This window comes from Chrysochloris asiatica, unplaced genomic scaffold (genome assembly GCF_000296735.1).
Source record: "Chrysochloris asiatica unplaced genomic scaffold, ChrAsi1.0 scaffold00116, whole genome shotgun sequence".
Classification (NCBI taxonomy): domain Eukaryota; kingdom Metazoa; phylum Chordata; class Mammalia; order Afrosoricida; family Chrysochloridae; genus Chrysochloris; species Chrysochloris asiatica.
The window spans coordinates 7,964,753-7,989,651 of record NW_006408634.1 but is presented as its reverse complement, the minus strand read 5'-3'; the positions used below and the strand labels follow the sequence as shown (position 1 = coordinate 7,989,651).

The window sequence follows — 24,899 nt, the reverse complement described above, 5'->3', positions numbered from 1 at the left end:
ACATATTTATAGCCTCAGAAACCATGTGCAGGGTTGCTATGAGTCAGGATTGACTCCACAGCACATACCCACCACACCTGTGGATAGAGTCCTGTGACATTGTAGGACAAACACCAGACTGCTAACTGCAAGGTTGGTGGTTCAAACCTACCAGCTGCTCCTCGGAAATCCTACAGGGTTACTCGGAGTCAGAACTGACTTGACAACAGTTAACAACAGCATACCTGTGGCTACAATCCCATTTGAGAATTTGTTATATTAAGGATACATTTGGATATATAAGGCTAAATATTTGAGATAAGAAAGTTGATGGAGCACAGAATCACACAGGTGGGGGTACCACCTGGAGACCACCAAGAAGGAAAAGAAGTTGAAAGACAAGGACATTCCTCCATATCAGTAGAAGGCTATCTGAAACCAACTACTTCTTACAACAATAAGCAAAAACCCAAAGTATAATGCATATACCATGCCGTTTAAAATCATTTCAAACGCACTATTCAACAGCTTTTAATAACAAGGGGTTTTCAAAAGTTTGCGATAAATGGAATGAAAAGATAATGGATTGTTTCCCATGAGCTTTTTAAAGCCTCATTGTATACTCAGGGTTGTTTATATAAGCTGATCACTGTTGAGACATAAAAAGAGTAGATCGGCAGGCAGGCAGAGATGGAGGAAGACACGCCACCACATGAAGAGCTCCTGCCAAGGAACCTAGGAACAGAGCTGGAGAGGAGACAGGGACTTTCCAGAGCCAACCAAGAAGCCTTCCCTAGAGCCAGCGCCCTGAATTCAAGCTTTTAGCCTCCAGAGTGGAGAATAAATGTCTGCTTGGTAGAACCACCCACTTGCGGTGCTTCTGTTCGAGCAGCACCAGAGAACTAGGAAAGCACTCAGATCGCCTTGGGTGAGCGCTGTTGGGCTGAGTCTGCGCAGGCTGCAAGTACAAGGAGAGTGTGCCCTCACCTCTCACCGACTGCTCCAGGAACTCAGCGATCTGGTCCGTGTCCTTGGTGTCCAGGGAGGTGGCAAAGACAAACTCGCCCTCCGTCTCCACGAAGTTCTCCCGGAGCAGCTGTCGGCGTCGGGAAAGGGGCTCCCGGACCAGAGACTGAAGGGAAGAACGTGACATCATGTAAAACAGAGAATAAGCCAGGCCGGACTCCTGGTGTGGCACTGTGGGATAAGCACTGACCACAAGGTCGGCAGTTCAAACCCTATACAGGGTCGCTGAGTCAGAACTGACTCGACGGCACTCAACAACAACATGGACCAGCTGAAGGAGCCCTGGTGGTACAGTGGTTAAAGTGGCCGGTTGCTCATCAAAAAGCCAGTAGTCAGAACCCACCAGCCTCTGTGCAGGAGAAAGCCTTGGAAACCCCATAGGGTAGGTCTACTCTGTCCTGAGTGTGCTGTTAGTCAGAATCAACGGGACAGCAGGGGGTTACGGATTGACTTGTTTCCCAAAAATGGGTATTATAAATCCTAACCCTGAAAATTGTCATCAGGAGGGACCAGTCCCTGGAGAAGGACATCATGCCTGGTACAGTGGAAGCTCAGCGAGAAAGAGGACGACCCCCACCGAGATGGATGGACATAGTGGCTACAGCAGTGGACTCAGCCCAGCAGTGAGTGTGAAGGTGGAGCAGTGTTTTGTTCTGTGCACACGGGGTTCTGAGGAATTAGAATTCATTCGACAGCACCAAACAACAGCAACATACCTAAGGAAAGAGCCTTGGTAGTTCAGGGGTTAAGCTCTGCTGCTAACCAAAAGGTTGGTGGTTTGAACCCACTAGCCGCTCCACAGAAGGAGACCTGGAGACCAGCTTCAGTCAAGAGCTTAGGAAACCCTACGGGGCAGTTCTACTCTGTCTTTCAGGGTTACTGTTGTTGTTAGGTGACATCGAGTCACTACCGACTCATAGTGACCTTATGCACAGCAGAACGAAATGCTGCCTGATCCTGGGCCAACCTCACTGCTGTTGCCACGCTTGAGTCCACTGATGCTGCTACTTTGTCAATCCATCTTGCTGGAGGTCGTCCTCTTTTTCTCTGACCCTCCACCTTACCAACATGATATCCTTCTCCAGTGACTGGTCCCTCCTGATGATATGTCCAAAGTATGAGACACGAAGTCTGGCCATCTTGGCCTCCAAGGAACACTCTGGCTGCACTTCTTCCAACACAGATCTATTGGTTCTATGGGCAGCCCATGGCACTCTGACTTGATGGTAATGGCTTGTTTTTTGTTGTTATTGTTTTTTTAAATACCTGTGGCTGTAATCCCCTTTGGGAAGAGGATTTTATTTCCTATGATAATGGGCCATATCCAATGTAGGGTATGTTTATAGTCTATCACTTTGAGATACGAAAGATTGGGCACAGAAATGCACAGGTGGGAGACATCACCTGGAGACCACCAAGGAGGACAGGACAAAGACCTTCCTTCAAAATGGACAGAGCCAGAGCCTTCCTCTTAGAGCTACTACTCTGAATTCATACTTCTAGCCTCCCAAACGGTGCGATAATCAGTTTCTGTTTGAGAAAGCCACGCACTGTGGGATTTCAGTTGTAGCAGCACTAGAGAACTGAGACAGCCCCCAGAGATGAGACGTGGGGGGAAAGGAACAGGTAAGCCACAAGTTACAAGGTGGCTCCTGAGAAGCCCTGGCAGGGCCGACCTGTGAGGATGCTGAGGACGAGGCCAGTCCTTCACAGGAGGGGCTGGAGGAAGAGCATCATGCAGCTGCAGCAATAGTCTTGAGTGTGGACACTTTCATTATTAGTGAGTTACCACCTGTCAGCTCCAAGTCACGGTGACCACGTGGTACAACAGAACACAACACTGCCCGGCCTGTGCCATCTTAACAATGCTTCAAGTCCAGTGTTGCGGCCACTGTGCATTTTGCGTGCCTTCCCCTCCTAGGGGGCTTACATTCTAGCACTACATCAGACAATATTCTGTTGTGAGCCATACAGGGTTTCCCTTGGTAGTTTTTTGGAAGCAGATTGCCAGGCCTTTCTTCCTAGTCTCTCTTCAGTCACCACCCACTTGTCAGTCTGTCGTACTGTGGTGGCTTGTGTGTGGCTGTGATGCTGGAAGCTATGCCACTGGTATTTCAAATCCCAGCAGGATCAGCAGAACTTCCAGACTAAGACTTATGCTTTATTAAAACTAGTTATTGAATTGATTCTGACTAATGATGACCCATACGGAACAGAATAAAACTGAGCTCACAGGACTTTCTTCCACGATGCTGCTGGTTGGGTTGTGAACCACCAAGCTCCTGGTTAGTAGATAAATGCAGATCATTTGTGCCACGCAGGCACAGTAGGGAGCTGGAAAAGGTCCTGAGACCACATACTTTGAGAGCACTTCCACAGTGTGGCCTCTCCGTTAAGTGAAGGGGTAGAGTCAGAAGCAGTCCCTCCCGAGCTCTCTGCACCCCCGCCCGCCCCTCAACCTCTGGCTGGACAGGAAGTCAGAACTCACCTCGCCGTTGAGGTAGATGAGGTCAAAGGCATACAAACACACCTGCACCTGGATTTCCGATGCATCCACGTCCTGGGTTGGGATAGAATGGAGACAGGGGTGAGGGAAGGTGAGAGGGCTACTGGTGCCTGAGGCCACCTGCTGGCAGAATCACATGTCTGCGGGCAGCAGTGTGGCCAGTCCTGGGCGCTTTAATGTGCTGGCCCTCAGCTAATCCCAATAACCTCCCTCTGCTGGAGACCGGCTTTCCTAACATTCTTTGCAGTTAGTGGTAGTCACATGACACAATTCCAGTCAATGAGAAGCACAAAGTGTGCAGGCTACGGGCACTACAGTAAAAAGATAGAAATGCAGGGGAAAAGTCCCTCTTCCCACTTTCTACTTGGGATGTTGGGATGAGTACTTGATGGCTGGAGCTGTGGCAGCTAGTTTGCTGAAGGCTCAATTGCCTCCCGAAGAACACTCAGCCTTTCTGAACATTTGGCCACACCAGTGGGCTAGGTGGGCTGGGAGAAAGGACAGTGGTAAAGGAGGTAGAATGGGGTAGGGATGAGGTGGTGGTGAAGGAAGGCCAAGGCTACCTTGCGTTTGCGGGTAGTGAGTACTTGGAAGGGCTGGATTTGCTTCTTTTCCCGGTCCCAAGCCACAGCCTCAGTGTCCAGGATAAAGGAGGTGGCAGACGGGAGTTTTATCTGAAAGGTGAAGGGGGATGCAGGACTAGTGAGAGGTGGAGGATGAGGTCGAGAGACAGACACAGGAAACACTCTCTTCTCTTTCCCCAGTTCTCAAGAGCTGCTGACTATAGCAGAGGTGAGCACGGCAGCTCTCTTCCTGTCCCCCTTTCCCGACGACTATGTGGGAGAGGAGCCACTGGCCAGCTCCCTGGCAGCCACTGGCTAGTTTTGCCTGTTCTAGAGTGTCAGAGTGGCAGGTGGGTTTGAACTGCCAAGCGTGTGGCTAGCAGTACAGTACTCCTCCTACAATGTCACCATGGCTCACACACACACGTAGACACACATATACGTTGTCGTTAGTGCCATCGAATCGGTTTGGACTCATAGTGACCCTGTGTATTCCATGGAGCGGCAGGTGAGCTTGAACTGCTAACCTTATGCTTACACACATGCACACACACACATGCTTAGCCTACTGAGCTATATGTCTATCATATATGGGAGCATGGTTACGCTGTAGGGTAAACTGAACTTCGAATCACAAAGTTGGCGTTTCAAGTTCACCTGTAGCTTCTGCAAAGATTTACAGTTTCAGAAACCCCACATAGGGTCTCTATGAGTCAAAACCAAGTGTCGACAGCACTTAACAACATACATGCAAATGAGCACACACAGGAGGGGCCTGTGGCAGCTGCCGAGCTTCCCTCAGGCTGTTCTGGCCTCTCCTGAGTTGGGGTGACCACAGGACCTAGTGCTGGACAATGAGCTGAGCTAGAGTCCGGGGACACTGGGGTTGGAAGCTGGAACTCCGTCCCTCTGTCCTGTCTGATGGTGTGGCTGCTGTCCTGGGACTCTAAGGGGGCAGGTGCTGGGATGAAAAGCCAGCAGCGGAGGACAGTGTAGGAGAGACAGAGCAAGCTGGTTTGAGAGCACAGCTCTGCACAGCTGGGCTGGCCTTGCTCCGCCCGCCTCCAGATTTCTCTGAGAAAAAACAAGACAAGCTTAAGCCACTGTGTATGAGCCCTGGTGGAGCAGTGGATAAGCGCTCAGCTGATAACCAAAAGGTGGGTGGCTTGAATCTACCATCAGCTGCTCCACAGGAAAAAGATGTGGCAGTCAGCTTCTGTATAGATTGTCAGCCTTGGAAACCCTATGGGGACAGTTCTACTCGGTCCTAAAGGATCACTAGGAGTCAGAATTGACTTGTCAGCAATGGGTTTGATTTGGGCTGTGCCACCTGTCAAGTGTGTCGTGCTATGGTGCTACATGTGACTGTGTGTTTTACATGCCTGCAGGGTCACCCGTGTGGGCAGAGTCCAGACCAAGATAGACTAGGAAAAAAGGCCTGGTGATCTGCTTCAGAAAATGAACCAGTGAAAACCCTACGGACCATAAGAAAAAGGTGCCGGATACAGTGCTAGCAGATGAGGCCTTCAACCTGGGAGGAGGTAAAACACACCACCAGTTGGAACCACCTCAATGGCAAGTGAACACAAGTCACTGGGAGCAGGTACTCGGCCACTGGAGGCCTCGCGCACACTCCACTCCTGACTCAACAGCCGTCACTGCGGCCCCCCTCAGAGTGGGCATGGAAGACACCCACCTTGGGGATTCGGCTGATGATGTCAGGGTACTTCCCGGTATTGTCTTCCTGGTTCCGGCTGAAGATCTTCACCTCACCGCCTTCCAGAACATGGATCTGGCCACCGTGTAACACAAGACAGAAAGGAAGTCAGAGCTGCATACAATCCAGGGTGCCCACCTTTCTCCCTGAACCTCAACCTCACTGGCGGAAGGTTCTAGAAACTCTGGAAGGAATGGTGCAGAGGCCTGAGTGCATTGTCTCCTCACTGTGTGTGGGGAACCTTCCCCAAGTTTTGTTTCATTATCCATAATCCCTGTTTCCCCTCCCGCCCCATAAACAAAGTGTCTTGCTGTGTGCGTATCTGTGGATTTGCCCAAATGCTATTAAGCCCTATAAATTATTTTTGTTTTTATTGTTTATTTATTCATTCCTGCATTACTATTTAAAAAATACTATTAGTGTTTTTGGTGAAGAATTACATGGCAGTTTAGGTTCCCATTCAGTAATTTCTCCACAAAGTTGTTCAGTGCCAAGGGTTGCATCCTTTACAAAGTGTGAACATTCTCATGGTTTTGGATCTAGCAGCACTGTTGCCATTTCTTTACTTTAATAATTTGGCCGCCTTACATTCTCTCCGTTGTTGTCAAATCGATTTTGCCTCTTGGCCCAGTGTGAGTCACTGAACTGTGCTCCAGAGTTTTCAGTGGCTGATTTTTCAGAAGTAGACCGCGAGGTCTACTTTCGTGGCACCTCAGGATGGACATCTATCTAACCTTTTGGTTAGCAGTCGAGCATATTACACATTTGCACCCTCCAAGAACTCCAAGAAAATAGTTGTTGTTGTTTTAAAAAAACCATTGTCACTTGCTGTAAATCATTTGGTTTATTTTTTTCCTCAACACTTGGATTTCTAAGATCCGATCCACGTATAACCCCCAGTGCTCTTAGCTGGGGCACAGTGCTGAATATACACATACCCTCTAGGCTTTCCTTATTTACTCCCCATGAGACAAATGCCTCGATGGTCCTCAGCTGCCCACCAGGACAAATGAGCCAGCCTAGCACGGGGTCATAGAACACACGTGTAACTGTGCTGAGGATGACCCAGGAGGCTGTTCTCATTCCCACACCCACCAGCCGGGCACAAGTGGAGCCCTTTCCTCAGCCCCCACTGCTGTGGGTCAGGACTTTGGGGAGCTGGATATTCAGGCAAAGGAGCCCTCCTGGCACAACAGTTAAGTTGTTGGTTCGAATCTGCCCAGTGTCTCCTCAAAAAAAGACCTGGGGATCTGTTCCTGACAGGATTCCCAGCCAAACGCACTGCCGCTGAGTCAATCCCGACTCACAGTAACCGCGTAGGACAGAGCAGAACGGCCCCTCAGTGTTTCCGAGGCTGCCACCCTTCTCCCTCAACGTGGCTGGGGGTTTGAACCACTGACCTCTCAGTTAACAGAGCTCCCTCCCACCCCTGGTGACCACTAATAAATGCTGGTCTCTACATATTTGCCTGTTCTGGATACCTTACATAAGTAGGACCACACAGTATTTGTCCCTTTGTGACAGACTGACTTCACTCAGCTAAATGTGTTCAAGGCCCCTCTGTGTGTGGCGTACCTCAGGATTACATCTCTCTCCATGGCTAAATAAGATGAGCGGGCTTCAAAATGCTCGTGGATAAAAGGAATGAAAAGATACAGGATTTTTTCCACAAACGAACTTGTTTTGGAGCCCCCTTGTATTTTAGTTTGAATGGATCACATTTTATTTATCTATTCCTGTTAAGGAACCCTAGTGGCACAGGGCAGCAAGCACTGAGCTCTAACCAAGAGGTCAGCTGTTCAAACCTAACAGCCACATGTGGCTGTCTGCTCCCATAAGGCTTACCATCTCAGAAACCCCACGGAGCAGTTCTACTCTGTCCTAGAGGGTGGCTAGGAGTCCGAACCGGCTCCACAGCAGTGGGCTGACTTTGTTATTCCTCCGTCGTTGAGCCGATTCCAGCCTCAAGGACAGAGTAGAACCGCCCCATCGGGTTCCCGGGGCTGTTGGTTTGCATGGATGCAGACTCCTGCATCTCTGTCCCGAGAGGCAAATGGTGGGTTTGAACCGTCAACCTGCTATCAGCCGAGTGCTATGACTGCTGCACCACCACAGCTTGCCCACTAAAGTTCATGAAAACCCTACACATGGGGCAGTTCTAATCTTGTCACCTGGAGTCCCTGAGTCACAACCACCTTCACGGCCCTCAGCAACAGTGATATCTTTAGGGAGGCTGCTGAGGTGGTCATGTCACACCCACTGAGATAGAAGCTACAGCGCAGACTGGCCAGGCCAAGCAGGCAGCAGGTAGGTCCATTCTGGCTGCTCCTTGTCCAGCTGTCCAGTTCTCCATGTCTGGTGAAGGCACGTGTCCCCCTATCTACGCTTAACAAAGGGACATGTCCCCTCCACCCCGATCTGTACCAGGTCAACACAGTGCCCACCTCTATCTGTGATTGGCAAAGGCACATGTCCCCCCACCTGTACTAGGTGAGAGCCTGTGCCCCACTCTGACCTGTGCTTGGTGAAGGTGTGGTCTCGCCCCTACCTGTGCCCTCTGCCCATCATATTTGTATTCGCAGGTGAAAGCTGCCTCCTCGAAGCGCTTCAGAACCTCGCTGACGCCCCGGGTGGGATGGGCCAACATTGGTTTCAGGGGGACCCCTAGGAGGGGAGAGAATGGAGTTTTATGAGAGATGCGGGGAACAAAGGGAAAGTGATAAATGAGAGAGGCAGTGTGATAGAGATCACTAATCTGGGGTTCACAGTGACCTTGTACTACTGAGTTGCCCCATAGGGTTTTCATCTTTAAGGGAGCAGAGTGTCAGGGGCTGCTGGGTGGGTTGGAGCCACTGACTTTTGGGTTAATAGCTGAGCATTTAACCAGAGGATCATGAAGCCAAAACAACCACCCGTCACCATAGCAACGACCCAGTTCCCAGGGACCCGACAGGATGAAGCAGAAATGCTCTGTGTCTGAGGAGGCTGGCTGCCACGTCTTTCTCCCATAGAGCGGCTGCTGGGTTGGAACCACCAACCTTCCTGTTAGCAGCTGAGCACTTAAGCATTGTGCCACCAGGGCTACCTGTATAGTCTCCCACCCCCCATACAGGAGAGGAAACATCGGGAGAGGTGGGAGGGGCTTCTGCTCGGCAGTAAGAGGCCAGGGTGTGAGCACAGGCAGGGCCGGGGTGTACCTGGGCTCAGCTTGCAGTGCTCGGGCAGATGCTCCAAGCCATGCTCCAGCAGCACAGGCACAATGCGGTCCAGGTCTGGAACCTCGCTGGTGGGGGCGAGAGGAGGGAAGAGAAGAGGAAGCTCTTTCTGGAGTCTGACCACACCCCCGGCAGCCTGGGCTCACTCAGGCCCCTCTGCCCCCTGTCTCTCATCCCCAGGCCCGACAACCATCAGCCAGACTCTGGCATGGTTTATTCCCCGACTCAGTTCCTTCTGTCACCATCATCAGACCAGTGACTGCCCCTCCCGGGGGCACATGAGAACCAACCACTCAAGGATGTATGAAAAAAACAACAACATTTTTTTAGAACAAGCCAGGACCCACCTTCCAGAGATAGAAGGTGGGGCACGGAGCCAGTACTTTCCGGACTCCAACAGAGACAGAGCTAAGGCCACTGCCAGGGACTGACCTTGGCCAGGCCCTCTGGATAGCCACTGTCTCTTGGCTGCCCATTGCCCTCTCCTGCATCTCCTCATGTCAACTCACAGACCCTCACCATCACTGCCTGCACTGCCTGTCATCTCCTTCATCTTTGTCACGACCCCATGCCACAAACCAACTAGTCTTGTCACCCTAGCACCAGCAGGCCTGGCCCGCCATGGCAGCCTCTACCCCTCACACTCGGCTCCTTGGTGCTTTGTACCCCCAGCCCCTCAAAGTGACTCAGCCTTCCAGCCTGGCTCTTTTGCTCTGAGTCCCAAGCTACAAGCCTCCACAGCTTCCACTCCCCATGCTTGGCCCATCTGTACCCCATGCTCAGTACCCCACCCCGTGCCTCCTGCATCCTATCCCTCATCATTCACACCCCCACTCCTGTCCCTCCAGACCCGCCTGGTCCCTCGCTTGCACCAGACTCACCAGAACGTCTGCTTCAGGATCATACTCTGCTCGTCCAGCCATGTCTTTCGGGCCTCCGCTGCCTTGCCCTTCCCAGCATCCACCACGGCTGGGGGGAATTCTAGGAAAGAACCCAGCAAGGCTGAGTTGGGTCCACCCGCTCAGCTACCCTGGGATCCCACAGTGGGTAGTTGAAAGGGGACAGGGAGGTAGCTTCCAGTGAGAGGAAGGTGTGGGGGACAGGAGGAGGCAGGGACCCTGAGGAATGGGGTCACTGAGGGAGGGGGCCAGAAAAAAGGACCCTGGCTAACTAGAGTCATGGGTCCCCAGACTGGCCAATGGCACTCACCTTGTCCAGGGGGTGTAAGGCTCACAGCCTGAGCCAGGGCAGCTAGGACCGACTGTTCGGCCAGTCCAAGGCGCAGCCGGCCGCTCAGGGACCTGGAAGGAAGAGGGGGAAGAAGAGGAGTCATGGGTTTGTTCACACCTTTCTAACCTTACAGTCTGCATCTGGCTTCTCCATACTCAAGGGCCTCCCACTTCTTAGTGAACCCTCTTCTCAAAATTCAGAACAATCTTTATCTTTGCTGTTGCTGAGAAGCTACATAGCAGAACACTGACCATGAGATGGAGCCTGTATCCCCCACCCCCAGGCCTGAGCCCCTGACCTGCTTGCCTCACTGAGAGCCATCTGGGTCTCACAGGCCCACACTCACCGGGCGATGAATCGGGCTTCTGAGTGACGGCAGGCCACAAAGAGGCCTTTGATGATGTCTATCTTCTTGGCTGTGGACTGTAAGAGGCCAGAGACGAACAGTGAAGGGCTGGCGGGAAGAGGGCACATTTCCTCCCACAACTGAGCCACCCCTTGCTTTCAGCACAGTTAAAGGGGGTTGCGGCTCTCCTCTTGTCCCCTCCCAGGGTCAGTAGTAACAGAATCCTGTGGTGTGCTGGAGTCCCTGGGTAGAGCAAGCGGTTAATGGGCTCAGCTGCTAACGGAGAGAATGGAGGTTGAGTCCACCCAGAGATGCCTCAGAGAAAAGGCCTGGAGATCTACTTCTGGGAAAGCAGTCAGTGGAAAGGTTACAGGGCGCAGATCCACTGATACCATGGGGCTTTCACTAAAAAAACAGAAGCAGACTGCCAGGCTTTTATTCCGCCCACTGGGTGGGTTTGAACCACCAGCCTTTAGGTTTGGCAGTGGAGTGCTTTAACCTCTGTGCCACTCAGGAAGCTGCACTGAGTGTTTGGATCGTAGATTGCTCCCTGTCCTGAGAGCAGGGAGGAGACATCCAACCCCAGTCAAGCCAGGAGGTAGCCAGTCACACACGTGCTGTGGTGGCTCCCGTCCATCCTGAGGACACACGCACAGGGTCACCCACCCCGCCCACTCACAGCGCTGCCTGCCAGCCGGGCAATGTCTCGGAATTTGGCGAAGACCCCGGAGGCGGTGAGCGGAGGTGGGGGCAGCATGATCCTCTGAGTGCTGCGGCTGCTCTCGGCCACCAGCCCCACGTCGCCCTTCTCAGCTGCCTCGGCCCGCACGGACTCCAGCTGCCGACCTTGGGGAGAAGGGATAGGGTGGGCAATGAGGTGAGAGTCGTCCTTCTCGTCAGCCTGGGCAGGGGTCCCCAGGCTGTGTGGGCTGGTGCTGGGCCCTTGGGCTCTCCATTCGTAAGGCTCATCTAGAATCTCTGGGTGGACAAACAGGCAAGCACCTGACTATTAATTGAAAGTATGGCAGTTCAAGTCCACACAGAGGCACCTCAGCAGAAAGGCCTGGTGATGTGCCTGTGAACGGTCACTGCCCTGAAAATCCCACAGAGCACAGCTCTACTCTGACACACACACAGTGTTGGCCAGCAACTGGTTTTTTATTTTGTTTCTCCATTGAAATGTCTCGTTACCAAACTGGCCTCCGTGATGTAGGTGCTGAGAGGCTAATATATGGAAGTCCTCCGTCCGGTAGGTGTGAGCGTGCCTGGGATAGCTAAGGTTTGTGCTACCTTGACCAGGCCACAATTCTCAATGGTTTAAACTGTTAAAGTGTACTAATCCCATGCTGTTGTTAAGTGCCACTGAGTTGGTTCCGACTCACAGTGACCCTATAAAGGGCTCTCAAGAATGCCTGATGGGTCTGATGGGTCGACCTTACGATGTGCAGTCCAGTGCTTAATGTCCAGCGCTGCACCAGGACTGCAATCCCACATGATGAGCTAACTCTCTCCATCATCGTGTGACCTGACGTGAGCAGCCTTTATGTACCGTAAACCCTCACTTCTGTGACGCTCACCAGGCTGAGTGCAATCTCCAGGATTAGACTGGAACCTGAATCATCTCTTTTGAAATATTCAGAGTTTAAATAGGCAAGCTGAGTTCAAGGGGACTTACTACCACCAAGAAAGAAGAGGTGGGAGGGAAGGGACTGTAGACTTGGGGCCCTGTACTGTGAAGCTCCTAGATCCTAGACCCAGAGGAAGACTGGTGCCTAGATGCATGGAGACCTTCCAGGAATGTTGGGTCTACCGATGCTGAAAGGAAACAAGGGCCTTCCTCCAGAGCCGACAAAGAGAAGTAAGCCTTCCCCGAGAGCCGGCACTCGGAGTTTGGACGTTTAGCCTCCTAGCTGTGAGAAAGGAGTCCTGGTGTGGCGCTGTGGGTTAATGCGCTGCACTGCAAAGTCGGTTTGAACAGCAAGGTCGATGGTTCAAGCTCACAGTTGCTCCTCAGAAACCCTATCTAGGGTCACTATGGGGTTGGAACCGACTCAATGGCACTTAACAACAAGCTGTGGAGAATAAATTTTGTTTGTTAAAAGGCGTCCACCTGTGGTATTTCTATTACAGCAGCACTAGAGAACGAACAGGTGTTCTGGTGTGGTGCTGGAGGGTAAGCACTGGACTGCTATTCATGAGACTGGCGGTTCTACCCTACCAGCTGCGCCTTGGAAACCCTATACAGGGTCGCTCTGAGTTGGAACTGACTTGAAAATATTCAACAACCAAGAACGAAGACAGCGACCTAAAAAGGGGTCTTAAATAGGGGTCTTAGCAGATGTTACCAGTTAAGTGAACAAGGTCGTATCAGAGTAGGTGGGTCCCTGAAAACAGACAAACTGAGTCAGAGCCAACTGGATAGCAATGGGTCTGCTTTTGATATTTACCCATGCGAACACGTACACTTCACAACAACAACATGTACACACACCAACGACCTTCAAACAGTCTGTGGACAAATGTAACTGAAAGATAATGAAATTCCCCACGCACTGTTTGAAGACCCCTCTTAGTGTCACTGGTTTGGTTTTGCCAGGACCCTGAGCCTGTCCCACCATCACCTCACAGACCCTCCCCACCTGCCCCTCTTCCCTCTCGAATCTCTCCACCACAGCCCTTTCTCACCTGTGGCCTGGGCCACTGCCTTGAGGAGGACACCGTCACCGACGCCAAGCTCCAGACCCTGCTGGGGCGGCCCCAGGAGGTTGAGGCTGAGGTAGAGGGCAGGTAGGAGGTCTGAAGGCGACAGGGTCACCACAGAGCGCAGCAGGTTGCTCAGCGTCTCCACCATCCGGAGCCTGGAGGGAAGGGACAGGAGGTATGGTGACCGGGTTCCTCAGGATATAATGTAAGTGGGACCAGGGACTAGAGAAGTGAAAGGGTTCTAGTACATTCCAAGGCTCAAGACTTGGAGCCACAGGCACATCATGCACAGCATTTACTCCCAGGTTGCACAGTTAAGGACTCCACTTTTCAACAAGAGGTGGCATTTCTAACCCACCCAGAGACACCTCAGAAGGAAGACCTGGTGACCTGCTTCCAGAAGGTCACAGCCTCAAAATCCTCAAGGAGCACAGTCTGCCTTCACACATGTGACTGTGCCAAGAGGTGGAAAGAGCTCTATGGCAACTGGTTTGGTTTGCTGGTTTGGTTGGGAGGGAAATTTGGTGCCAAGTCCAAAGGCAATCTTCTTAGAAGGTAGGGGGTTTATGTTACACAGTGTGGAAAAGAGGGCCAAGAAATGGCTGCCCAACTTAAGAATGCTGTCAACATCACTACATTGGACACATGGAAAAGGGTTGAACTGGCATGTGATTCGTTGTTTACATGAGCATTTTCATGAAAATAAAAAAATATTTAACGAAAAAAAGGCTATTTGATGTCAATGATGGTGGTGGTTGTTGTTACATGCCACATGAGGCACAGAGCAATGACGGCCCCCTCCCCACACCATCCCACACCACCCCCACCCCAGCAGGCCCACTCACATACCGAGCAGAAACTTCCTCGATCTTCTCAAAGGTCCGGGCCACGGCCAGATAGGGGACCCTGAGGAAGGGAAAGGGCTCTGGGGCAGTTTCCCTCCCCTCCCAAGCCCACACCCCACTCCGTGGCAGACTTGCTGAAGCCCAAATGCATGCAAGTCTGCTTCTGTAAAGATCACAGCTGGTGGGTTCAAACTGCAGACCTTGTGGTGAGCAGCAGAGCATTTCACCACTGCGCCACCAGGGCTCCCTCCACTAGACGGAGGTGACTTCAAAAAGTTGGTGGAAAAATGGAAGTGAAAGATCCAGTGGAACTTTACCACAAACTTTTTGAAGCCCCCTCGTGTATGCCCCAAACCCACTACCATTGAGTGAATCCCAATTCACAGCGACCCCGCAGAGCAGGGTAGAAATGTCTCGTAGGGTCTTCAAGGCTGTGAAAGCTTACAGAAGCTGACAGCCATCTCTCTCTCCCACTGAACAGAAGCAGCTGCTTATTTCCCCCAAAACAGGACGAGGGATTTGACCACTTGTAACTAGAGAGGTGGCTGTGGTGAGACTGCCGGGATGGGGGAGCCTCACTTCTGGCCGGGTTTCCAGCAGGCATCTTCAACGGGGTGATAGTTGTTCTTGGCAGGATTGTAGCAGGCTGGGTCCAGGGGCCTAGAAAGACAAAAAGGAGATTAAATAGGCTCATTGTGTGGGTCACAGAAAGTGCCTTCCTCCTGCTATGGTTTACTGAGCACTTGACTACTAGCTTAGAGATAGAGGTCAGTGGTTCTAATCTACCCAGTGGCACCGCAAAAGAGAAGCCTGGCGATCCTGTCTATACAGATCACAAAAACATTAGGGAGGCTCATGCACTTTCTATCCAACCATCTGAGACCAAAAGGGCAGCATGTGTCCCAGGACAAGGTTCAGAAGGGTTAGGAAAAGGGGAAGAATGAAAATGGAAACTACAGGAGGAAGTGGGGTACATAGGGTTCCATTGTGGTGACAGCAATCCGTTACACGAAGCGCAATGTATCCGTGTTGTTGAATGGACAACAATCTGTTCTGTGAACCTGCACCCAATTGACAGTAAAAGGTTTGTTGTTGTTAAGTGTTGCTGAGTCGGTTCCAACTCATCGTGACCCTGTGTGGGGTTTCTGAGGAGCAGCTGCTGAGTTCAAACCACCGGCCTTGTGGCTCAGAGTTCACGGTCCAGTGCATTGTCCACAGTGCCACACCAGGTTTGGATTTTGCATTTACTCTGTACCAGGCTCAAGGTCCAGGAGTGAATGGAAAGTCTCCTGACCTACAGTTTAGCTTGTTGTTGTTAGCGCCGTCGAGTCAGTTCCGACTCCTAGCAAGGAGCGGCTGGTAAGTTTAAACCGCTGACCTTCTTGTTAGCAGTTCAGTGTGGATCCTACAGTGCCACACCAGGACTCTAGGTGTGTCTTTTTTGTTTTGTTTTTTAAAAATAGTTTTGGTAAACAAAATAAAGCCAAGCACAGGGAGCGAGGGTGGTGGTGGGGGCAACGTCAGAGGGGCCTGAGGAGAAGCGAGGGAAGAAACCTGAGGAGAAGCCTGGGGGAGACGCCTGAGGAGACGACTGGGCAGACTGACATGGGGTCTGAGCAGCAGAGAGAGCAGAGGAAAGGGCATTCCAGACAAAGGGAACAGACAGGACCAAGGCCCTGAGGTGGACATATGCTGGACAAGCATGAGGAACAGAAAAGGACCCGGGTCACTGGAGCCAGGGTGGTACAGCAGGTTAAGTGTTGGGTTGCTAATAACAAGGTCAGTGGTTTGAACTCACCAGGCACTGGGCAGGAGAAAGATGAGGCTGTCTGTTTCTGTCACACTTTACAGTCTGAGACCAAGTGGGGCAGTTCTGCTCTGTCCTACAGGGTCACTAGGTTTGGTCTTTTTCTGAGTGACTGGAGCACAGGGACATAACCTGAATGTTTTCTAGAGCCCGCTCTGCAGAAGAGGCTGTGCGTCTAACCCGATCTAGTGGTTGGAGTCCTGGTGGGCCGCTGTAGGATCAGCACTGGACAGCTAACCGCACATCAGTGATTCACACCCACCAGCTGCTATATGGGGTCGCTATGAGTCCGAACAGACTCGATGGCACACAACAACATTCCACTGGTTATTAAGAAAGGACAGTCCCCGGAGTGGGATACCATGCTGAAATAGAGCGTTCAGTGAAAAAGGAAATCCCTGAATATGATGGAATGGCAGTGGCTACAATGGGCTTATTAAACTAAACCTAACAACGGCAGTGCTCCCACATACCGCTCCTGTCCCCTCTCTAGCCCCACCTTCCCCTTTGTCCCCTTCTCGTCCAGCCACACCGGCCTTCATGCTACTCCTTGGACATCCCCAAACACACTCCCACCTCAGAGCCCAGACAATGGTGTCCCCAGCATCGGAAACCATCTTTCCCCATGGCAGATCACTCCTTCATTTCCATTAAGCCTCTTCCTCAGATTCCTGCTCCTTCTCTCTGCTTTATTCTCTTACATCAGGCATCAGGGAGCCCTGGGGGTGCACAGATCAGCAGCCCAACTGCTAAGGAAAGGCTGGCAGTGTGGACCCACCCCCAGACCTGATACCCCCAGACCTGACAGGATCCTGCAGGACAGTTCTCCTTTGGTCATTCTGAGCCAGGATTGACTTGATGACACCCAACAACAGGGAGCGAGGAGGAGACTGACATGAAACTAGGTAAGTAGAGCCTTGAGGAGCCCACCCTGTATTGTGGAGTCCCAGATGGGCCTAGATTGGGGCCTGACCTTACTGTTTTGTAGAGTGTTTTTTTACATCCATGTGCCTGTTTATTCACCAAACCTTCACCAAACCTCCAGTGACATGTAATTGGCTGAGACATCATCCCTTCTAAGCACAATGACAGTGCACTTACACATGGTGTATAGCAGCTCTGGTATCACAGTGGGTAAACGCTTTGTTGTTAACTGAAATGTTAGCGGCTTGAACCTACTACCCAGAGAGAGGATCCTTGGGAGAACGACCTTGCTTCTGTAAAGATGATCACCTGGGAAACACAACTGGTTTCCCAGTGGTAACTATTATTATTATTCAGTGGTTCTACTCTGTCATATGAGTCAGAATCGACTGGACAGTACATGACAATGAATGAATGAACAACCTATTCAGTGCCCCATGGCCCCAGTCACTGAGAGCAACCAGAAGCCCAGAGCAGGGAGAAGAGGCTGGAGTGGCCCACCCCCAGCAAGGTGGGTGGCAGGGAGGTGCTCAGTGAAGTTTAGCACAGGGTGGATATGTCCGCTGGCTTTCTGAGTGTAGTTAGATCTGAGTTCAGTAGGACAGGAACAGAGGAGTCTGAATAGGAGGTGGGCAGGAGTCAGAGGATGAAGGGGCTTAGATGATGCCCTGGGAATGCTGGGGGGCCATTAGAGGGGCAGGCTCAACTCTGCGTGTCAGGTGGAGCTCTCTGGGCCAGGTGAGTGTCAGACTGAAAGGGGTGCCTGGAGGAGACTAGAGAGAAGGGACAAGCAAAGCACCCCCTGGACTGGTTTCACAGCAGAGGCCAAATGTGACCCAGAAACTCAAAAGGACACACTCTCTAGTATATCCCGGCGCTGCAAGATCAGCACTGGACTGTGAACCACAGGGCCGGAAGTTCAAACCCAAATTCAAACCAACTGCTACTCGGAAACCCTACACAGGGTCGCTATGAGTCGGAACCAACTCTGTAACACTTAACAATGACAACGTATTCTTGACAAAGGAGCCCTGGTAGTAAAATGGTTCAACTCAAAGGTTGTAGGTTCGAACCCACCACCACTCAGCAGGAGAAAGAGGAGAAAGTCTGCCTCTATGAACATTACCAGTCTTGGGAACCCTATGAGGCAGTTCCACTCTGTGTTACAGGGCCGTTGAGTTGGGATCAACTCAGTGGCCGTGAGTTTGGATCTTGGAGTCGGTTCCGACTCACAGTGACCCTCTGTACACAACACGGGGAAACCCCGCCCAGCCCTGCATCACCTCACAACTCGTACATTTAAGCCCATTGTTGCAGCTACTGTGTCCATCCATCTCAATGAGAGGCTTCCTCCTTCATAATGACCTTCCACCTGACCAAGCATGATGCCCATCTCCAGGGATGGGACCCTCCTGACGACATGCCCAAAGCACAAGCAGCAAAGTCTCGCCACCCTTGTTTCTAGGGGGCATTCTGTCTGTACTTCTTCCAAGACAGATTTGTTCTCCTGGCAGTCCAAGGTACTTTCATGTTCTTCGCTGACACAGTTAATTCATATGCATCGGTTTTTGGTTTAGAGTGGTGTTAAGGACCTCCAGTGGCACAAACGGTTGAGCAATTAGCTGCTAACCGGAAGGTTCAAACCCACCCAATGGCACCATGGGAGAAAAGGCCTGGATCTGCTCCCGTAAGATGAGAGCTCTGAGGATCCCGTGGGGTGGTTCCCCACTGTCACATGAGACTGCTGTGTGTTAGTACGAACTGGAGAGCAGTGACTCACCACCACACTGCCCCGTCCTGCCAGAGGCAACAGCCTGAGCTGGGGCTGAAGTCACGGGAACAGAGAAAAGCGGGCAGACCCGAAACTGACTTACCCATCCGTCTCCTCTTCTTCCGGAGCACCTGGCCCCTCTGTCTTCTCTTCTTTTTTGGTGGCCGGCTTTCGGGGGGCTGGGGATGAAGCCAGGAAATCGTGTGTCCTTTCTCCTGATTGCTCCTAACCCTCTCCACCCAGCACCGTCCCTACACTCAGGAGATGGCAGGAAGCCAGGAGGGACTTGGAGCATGTTCGAGAAAAAGGGGTTCCTGGGGAGTGTGAAAGGCTGAGCGCTCCACTTACTAACCAAAGGTCAGTGGATCAAATCCACCCAGAGGCATCTCAGAAGACAGGCCTGGTGCTTTGCTTCCAAAAGTTCCCAGCCTTGGAAAACTCAGGGAGTGCAGGTTTACTCTGCACACATTGGGGTGCCCCGAGTCAGAACTGCAACTAACTGTATCACGATCTTGCTTTAGAATCTGGGGTTGCTGAAAATGGCCACATGCTGGACCCGCTACCCAACATCGGTGGTTCAAACCCACTCAGAGCATCTCAGAAGACAGGTCTGGCGCTCTGATTCTGAAAGGTCCCAGCCTTGGAAACCCCATGGAGCAACTCTACTCAGCTAGGAGCTGGGAGCCGGGTGGGGAGGGAGACTCACTGAAGAAACTGCTGATCGTCTTGGAAGGCTTGGCAGGGGGCTTGTCCGGGTTTCCCTCCTTGGGTCCCTTCTTCACATCTGCCACAGGCTCTGAGATGCTTTCTGCTGGGGTCTCGGTTTCTACAGGGACAAAGTCAGACTATAACACAGAATTGTTTCCAATTCAAGGAGGATATGGAGGAAGAGAGAGCCACACCCCTGCTCCGGGGCCATTTTCAGGTGCTGTGCATCTCTCTTCCTCCATATCTGCTCATTGTGAATCTCAGAAGAGACTGACCAAGACACTTCCTAGGTTCAGATTGCCTCATTACCATAATAACCAGCAGCCCTGGTGGTGGAGTGGTTAAGCATTTGGCAAATAACAGAAAGGTAAGCGGTTCAAACCCACTAGCCGTGGTTTCTAACACAGGGGGCTCATGGGACACTCAGGTGCAGGTGTTCTCTTGCCTATGAAGGCAACTATCATCTCTAAACACCGGTAACTTGGCTGTGTGGCCAAACTCAATCAGTAACCGCTCCACAATTCATAGCATTTCTCTTACACCTAAGAAACCTTGGTGGTGGTACAGTTAAGTGCTCAGCTGCTAACCATCCAGTGGCTTTGAGGGTCCGCTCCAGGGACGATGACAGCCTAGAAAATCCTATTTTTGTTGTTAAGTGCCATCGAGTCAGGTCCGACTCAAAGTGACCTTGTCTAGGGTTTCTAAAAAGTGGTCAGTGGGTTTGAACTGCTGACCTTTTGGTTAGCGCATTATCCTGAAGCACCACACCAGGACTCCAGGAAATCAGAGTCAGGGTGTGGGGGGAAGATCAGAAACTCACCGGAACTCTTACGGCATTTAGGGGACGCTGCGGGCTGGTCCTCGCCTTCTTCCCTCTTTTTGGTCACATCGGGTCCTGTGAGGCTTTCGTTTGGGCTTTCTGCTTCTGCAGACAGAAAAGTCAGAGAGCAAAATCCTGAAACCATCTGCCCCTATTTGTTCCTCTTTTCTTTAAAAAAAAAACAAAACTTAAAGGGTTTTTATTAAGTATGTTATTTTGACTTTTTACAGTCCAGTCCTTATTTTCTTTCTTCATCACCCAAAACAGCAACTTTCTGCCCCTTTAGCAACTGAGTCCTGGTGTGGCACTGTGGGATAACGCAATGGATTGCAAGGTCAGTTTGAACTACAAGGTCTGCATTCAAACTCACCAGTTGCACCTTGGAAACCCTGTACAGGGTCACTATGAGTTGGAACCAACTCAACACCACCACCTTTTCTCTTTGCCCAGCCCACAGACACCTTGACTCTTCTTTCTCTGCTTAACTCTAGATCAGACAGGGGCCGTCAGATGGCGTTTATTCATTTGTGTTGGGCATCTTCCCTTCAGCATGTTTTCAAAGCTCATCGACGCTGCAGCCTGTTAGAATTCCCTTTGTCTTTATGGATGAATCCTATTCCACCAGATGGAGATCCATGGAGCCCTGGTGGTGCCAGGCCAAGCAGTGGGCTGTCCACTAAAAGGTCAGCAATTCAAACCCACGGGTCACGGTTTGCTCCCATGCAGACATACGGCCTCAAAAACCCTAGGGAGCAACTCTAGTCTGTATGTAGGATTGCTATGACTTACAATCAACTTGACGGCAGTGGGCTTGTTTTGGTATCTGTGAGAACCTGAATTCGACAGGACTGCCTTGCTTTTCTGGACCTCGCAGAATTTCTGCCATCACTTTGCTTTTCCATCATTTGTATTAGTGGAAACGATTTGAGTTTTGTTTTTCTGACAGGTTTCCGCCTTATACAGTTTTAACTTTCACAGGTTTTAGTATATCACATTTTGTTGACCGTAGAAGACTTGAAGCATTTGAGCTATGGCATTGGAGAATTTTTAAAAAGTACCACGGACTGCTAAAGGAACAAATAGATCTGTGTTGGAAGAAATACAGCCAGAATGCTTCCTGGAAGCCAGGACGGCCATACTTCGTCTCTCACACTTTGGATGTATTATCAGGGGGGACCAATCCCTTGAAAAGGATATCATGTTTGATAAAATGGAGGGCTGGAGAAAAAGAGGAAGATCCCCAGTGAGATGGATTGGCATACTGGCAGCAGCGATGGGGACAAATGTAGCAACGATTCTGAGACTGGAGCCGGACCAGGCAGTGTTTTGTTCTGCTGTGCCCAGGGCTGCTGTGAATCAACACTGACTCAATGGCACCTAACAACAACAACTCATCTGCCGATGAACACTTGGGGTGCTTCCGCCTTTTGGCTATTGTGAACACTGGTGTGCAGCTCCTGGGGATATGGGAGGGCGCTTCCAAAAATTCGTACAAAGCGTCAATTCTCTTTTCATTCCCTTCTTCCAAGAACTTTTGGGCGCCCACTCGTATACCTAGGAGTGGAATATCTGGCTCCAGAATTCCTAGAGTCGAGGATGGCGAGCACGATCTCACGTTCTTCGGACATGGCAACGGGAGGGTCCAGTCCCTCGAGAAGGACAGCATGCTTGGTGAAATAGAGGGTCAGTGAAAAAGAGGATAGCCCTCTAAGAAATGGACTGCTAGTGACCGCAACAACAGATTCAAATAGCAAGCACGGTGAGGACAGCACAGGACTGGGCAGTACCTCATCCTGTTAAGGCCAACTGGACGGCACCTAACAACAGCACAGTTAACTTGTTGAGAAACTACCACAATGTGTTCCTCAGCCCGCGCACCATTTTACACTTCCCAACAGCCATGGCCGAGGGCTCCTGTTTCTCCACGTCCTCACAAGATTTGTTATTTTCTGAGTCTTTGATAATAGTCATCTGAGTGGGTAGGGAATGGTATCTCACTGTGCGTTTATATTTGGCTTTTATTCTACCAATCAAGTGTGCCTGTAGAACAACTGGATATGTGTGTGCATATATGAGTATGTGCGTGTGCACATGAGTATCTACATACATGAATGGCTGCATACATGAGCATGTACATGCATGAGTGTGCATGTGTGCAGGAGTGTTGCGTGCATGACTATGTACGTGCATGAATGTGTTCATATGGTGTGGTACACGTGCTTATATACATGAATCTGTATGTGCACACTTGATCACATGTGGATACGTGTGTGCATATATACACGAGTCTGTGCACATATGATTTGCATGCATGGGTGTGTACACATAAGTATATGTGTACGTGTGCATGTGAGTGCACACGCATGTGTTTGCGCACGCATACATGTGTGCAATATTCTGTTAGCATGAGCAACAGAGAAATGAAATTAATACAAGCCACCAGTCTTTCCTTATAAACATTTAAAAATCATTCACCCCAGCACAGAATTTTAAAAGCTTTAGAATGCATATAACTTACCACTTTTTTTTAAAAACTGCTGGAAAAATCAAGCTTTTAGGATAACGGTGAAAACTGCAAAAAGTAACTTGGGGAAAACATTTGCCTTTAGTAGAAATAAGGCCCCCATACATCCCAACGGGTTAGAACTGACAATTGCCAAAATGAAATAAACCTCGAGCAAGTTCAAATGTGTTCAGGAAACTGAAAATTGAATCCTAGTAAAAAATCAGGAGTCCTGGAGTGGTGCTGTAGGATAAGCAAGGTCGGCGGTTCAAACTCACCAGCTGCTCCTTGGAAATCCTATACAAGGTCATTATGGGTCAGAACCAACTTGACAACACTTAACAACAAATCTTTACAGGAGCAGAATGCCTGATCCTTCTCCCGCAGAGCAGCTGGTGGGTTCAAACCTCCAACCTTTAGGTTAGCAGTCCAAAGCTTAACCCACTGCCGCACCAGGGTTCCTTTATAATTTCATTGTTGTTTGCTAAGTGTAATCAAATCAGTTCCAACACATAGCAACTCTGTATAGGGTTTCCAGAGTGGCTAATGGATTTAAATCACCAAATTTATAGTTCAACCCGACTACACAGTCCAGTACATACTCTAACAGCACCACACCTGGAGCCCCAAATGATCAAAGCTTGACAGCTGTGATTCCCATGGGGCACTGGGAGATAGTTCACATTTTCAAGAGGGCCCCAGTGACACCTGCTGGACACTGAACTACTAGCTCGAGGTACCATTAGGACACGTCTTTCAATGAGTCCTGGCATGGCAAAGCTGGGTTTTCAGTGGGTGCTTTGGTATAAAGTATTCCTCTTGCTGATGTCAACATCAAACAGGAAACAGGAGTGGTACTTTTCAGGGTGTGTGCAGCGCCCAGAAGGCACACATATCCCATAGTTGGTAATCATGGTTCTGTGGTATAACGGTTAATGTGCTCGGCTGCTAACCCAACAACTGGAGGTTCAAATTCTCCCAGAGATGCATTGGGAGAAAAGACCTGGAGTTCCACTTCTAAAACATCAGCCACTGAAAACCCTACGGGGTACAGTTCTACTCTGACACATATGGGGTCACTGGGAGTCAGAATCAACTTGACAGCAACTTGAACAAGAATGTAATAAAATGCTATCTTTCTGATTGGTCCATGTGTACTATTTTCTTCAAATGCCAAAATGGTCAAAACATAAATAATTATTTAGACATAATTGCTTAATAAACAAAACTTAGGAACCAACCTCCCAAAACCAAAAAAGATAACGACTAAGAGACAAAGGACGTTGTGAACCAAGACAGATTAGGAAGCTATTCTCTGTGGTAAAATTTACCAGGGGAAAGAAATCACTTGTAGTAAAATATTTCCCATAAAATAAATGTAAAGATAGAAGATAAAAACAGAAAACTGTCCACAAATTAATACCAAATTGCCAAATGAACTCATTCTAAAATGCACTTATGACAAAAATTCCTGTGTTGGTATGTGGAATTGTGGCTAACATGCAGGGGTTCATGGATGCAGGCATCAAACCAGTGAGTTTCAGATGCACATACACACACACACACACACGTTGCTTTCCTTTTCACCCCTCACCTTCCTCCTCCTTCTTCTTCTTCTTGGCGTCTCTTTCCTTGTCTTCACTCTGCTCTTCTGAGACATCTGGAATTTTCCGTTTTGGGAGCTGCTTCCGAGCTGGGGAGGAAAAGACTTCAGTGAGGCTGACTGCTTGTCCGCCCACCTCACTAGTCGGTCCTGAGAAGGCACAGGCCTCTGGCCTTTGCCACCTGCTCAAACGCACTGCGCCCCACATAGGCCTTGTCCTTCCAGTTCTGCTGCTTCCTGACTGGGTGACCTTGAGCATGCTGCCTAACCTCTCTGCACCTCACTCACCTTTATCTACCTTCTCCCCAAAGCTGATCATGATGTAACATAACCCACAGTGTGACATCCCGAGTCCAACATCCCTAGAATCTTGCCAACTCAGTGTTTCCTGATCCTCAGGAAGCCACAAGTGGCAGGAGCAGTCCTCAATCAACAGCTGACAGGGTAAGCCGACATTGAAACACCCCACTCACTTGTCCCTTGGCTAGGGAAGTCTGAGACTCACATTTACGCAGCTGCCCAGAGGTTTCCCCATAGTAAGCCAGGTGTTCAGGTGAGAGCCGGCCTAATAGTATTTCTCCCTAGGAGAAAGGAGGCAGTCTGCTTCCATAAATATGACAGCCTTGGAAATGC

General features: G+C 50.4%; 1 protein-coding gene across 1 annotated transcript in view; it reads right to left on the bottom strand.

Annotated features, from left to right (window-relative positions):
• LIG1 (ligase I, DNA, ATP-dependent) overlaps positions 1-24,899 on the bottom strand; it is a 42,623-nt gene that overhangs the window by 10,496 nt on the left and 7,228 nt on the right. Inside the window, exons 5-21 of the mRNA XM_006868226.1 lie at positions 24,258-24,356; positions 20,161-20,259; positions 19,339-19,458; positions 18,736-18,811; positions 14,710-14,790; positions 14,135-14,191; positions 13,268-13,440; positions 11,262-11,428; positions 10,583-10,659; positions 10,216-10,307; positions 9,888-9,987; positions 8,989-9,074; positions 8,340-8,455; positions 5,771-5,866; positions 4,075-4,185; positions 3,494-3,565; positions 967-1,111 (exon numbers count right to left, since the gene is read on the bottom strand). Of these exons, the coding sequence (XP_006868288.1) occupies positions 967-1,111; positions 3,494-3,565; positions 4,075-4,185; positions 5,771-5,866; positions 8,340-8,455; positions 8,989-9,074; positions 9,888-9,987; positions 10,216-10,307; positions 10,583-10,659; positions 11,262-11,428; positions 13,268-13,440; positions 14,135-14,191; positions 14,710-14,790; positions 18,736-18,811; positions 19,339-19,458; positions 20,161-20,259; positions 24,258-24,356 (1,767 nt within the window). The remainder of the gene's footprint in view (positions 1-966; positions 1,112-3,493; positions 3,566-4,074; positions 4,186-5,770; positions 5,867-8,339; positions 8,456-8,988; positions 9,075-9,887; positions 9,988-10,215; positions 10,308-10,582; positions 10,660-11,261; positions 11,429-13,267; positions 13,441-14,134; positions 14,192-14,709; positions 14,791-18,735; positions 18,812-19,338; positions 19,459-20,160; positions 20,260-24,257; positions 24,357-24,899) is intronic.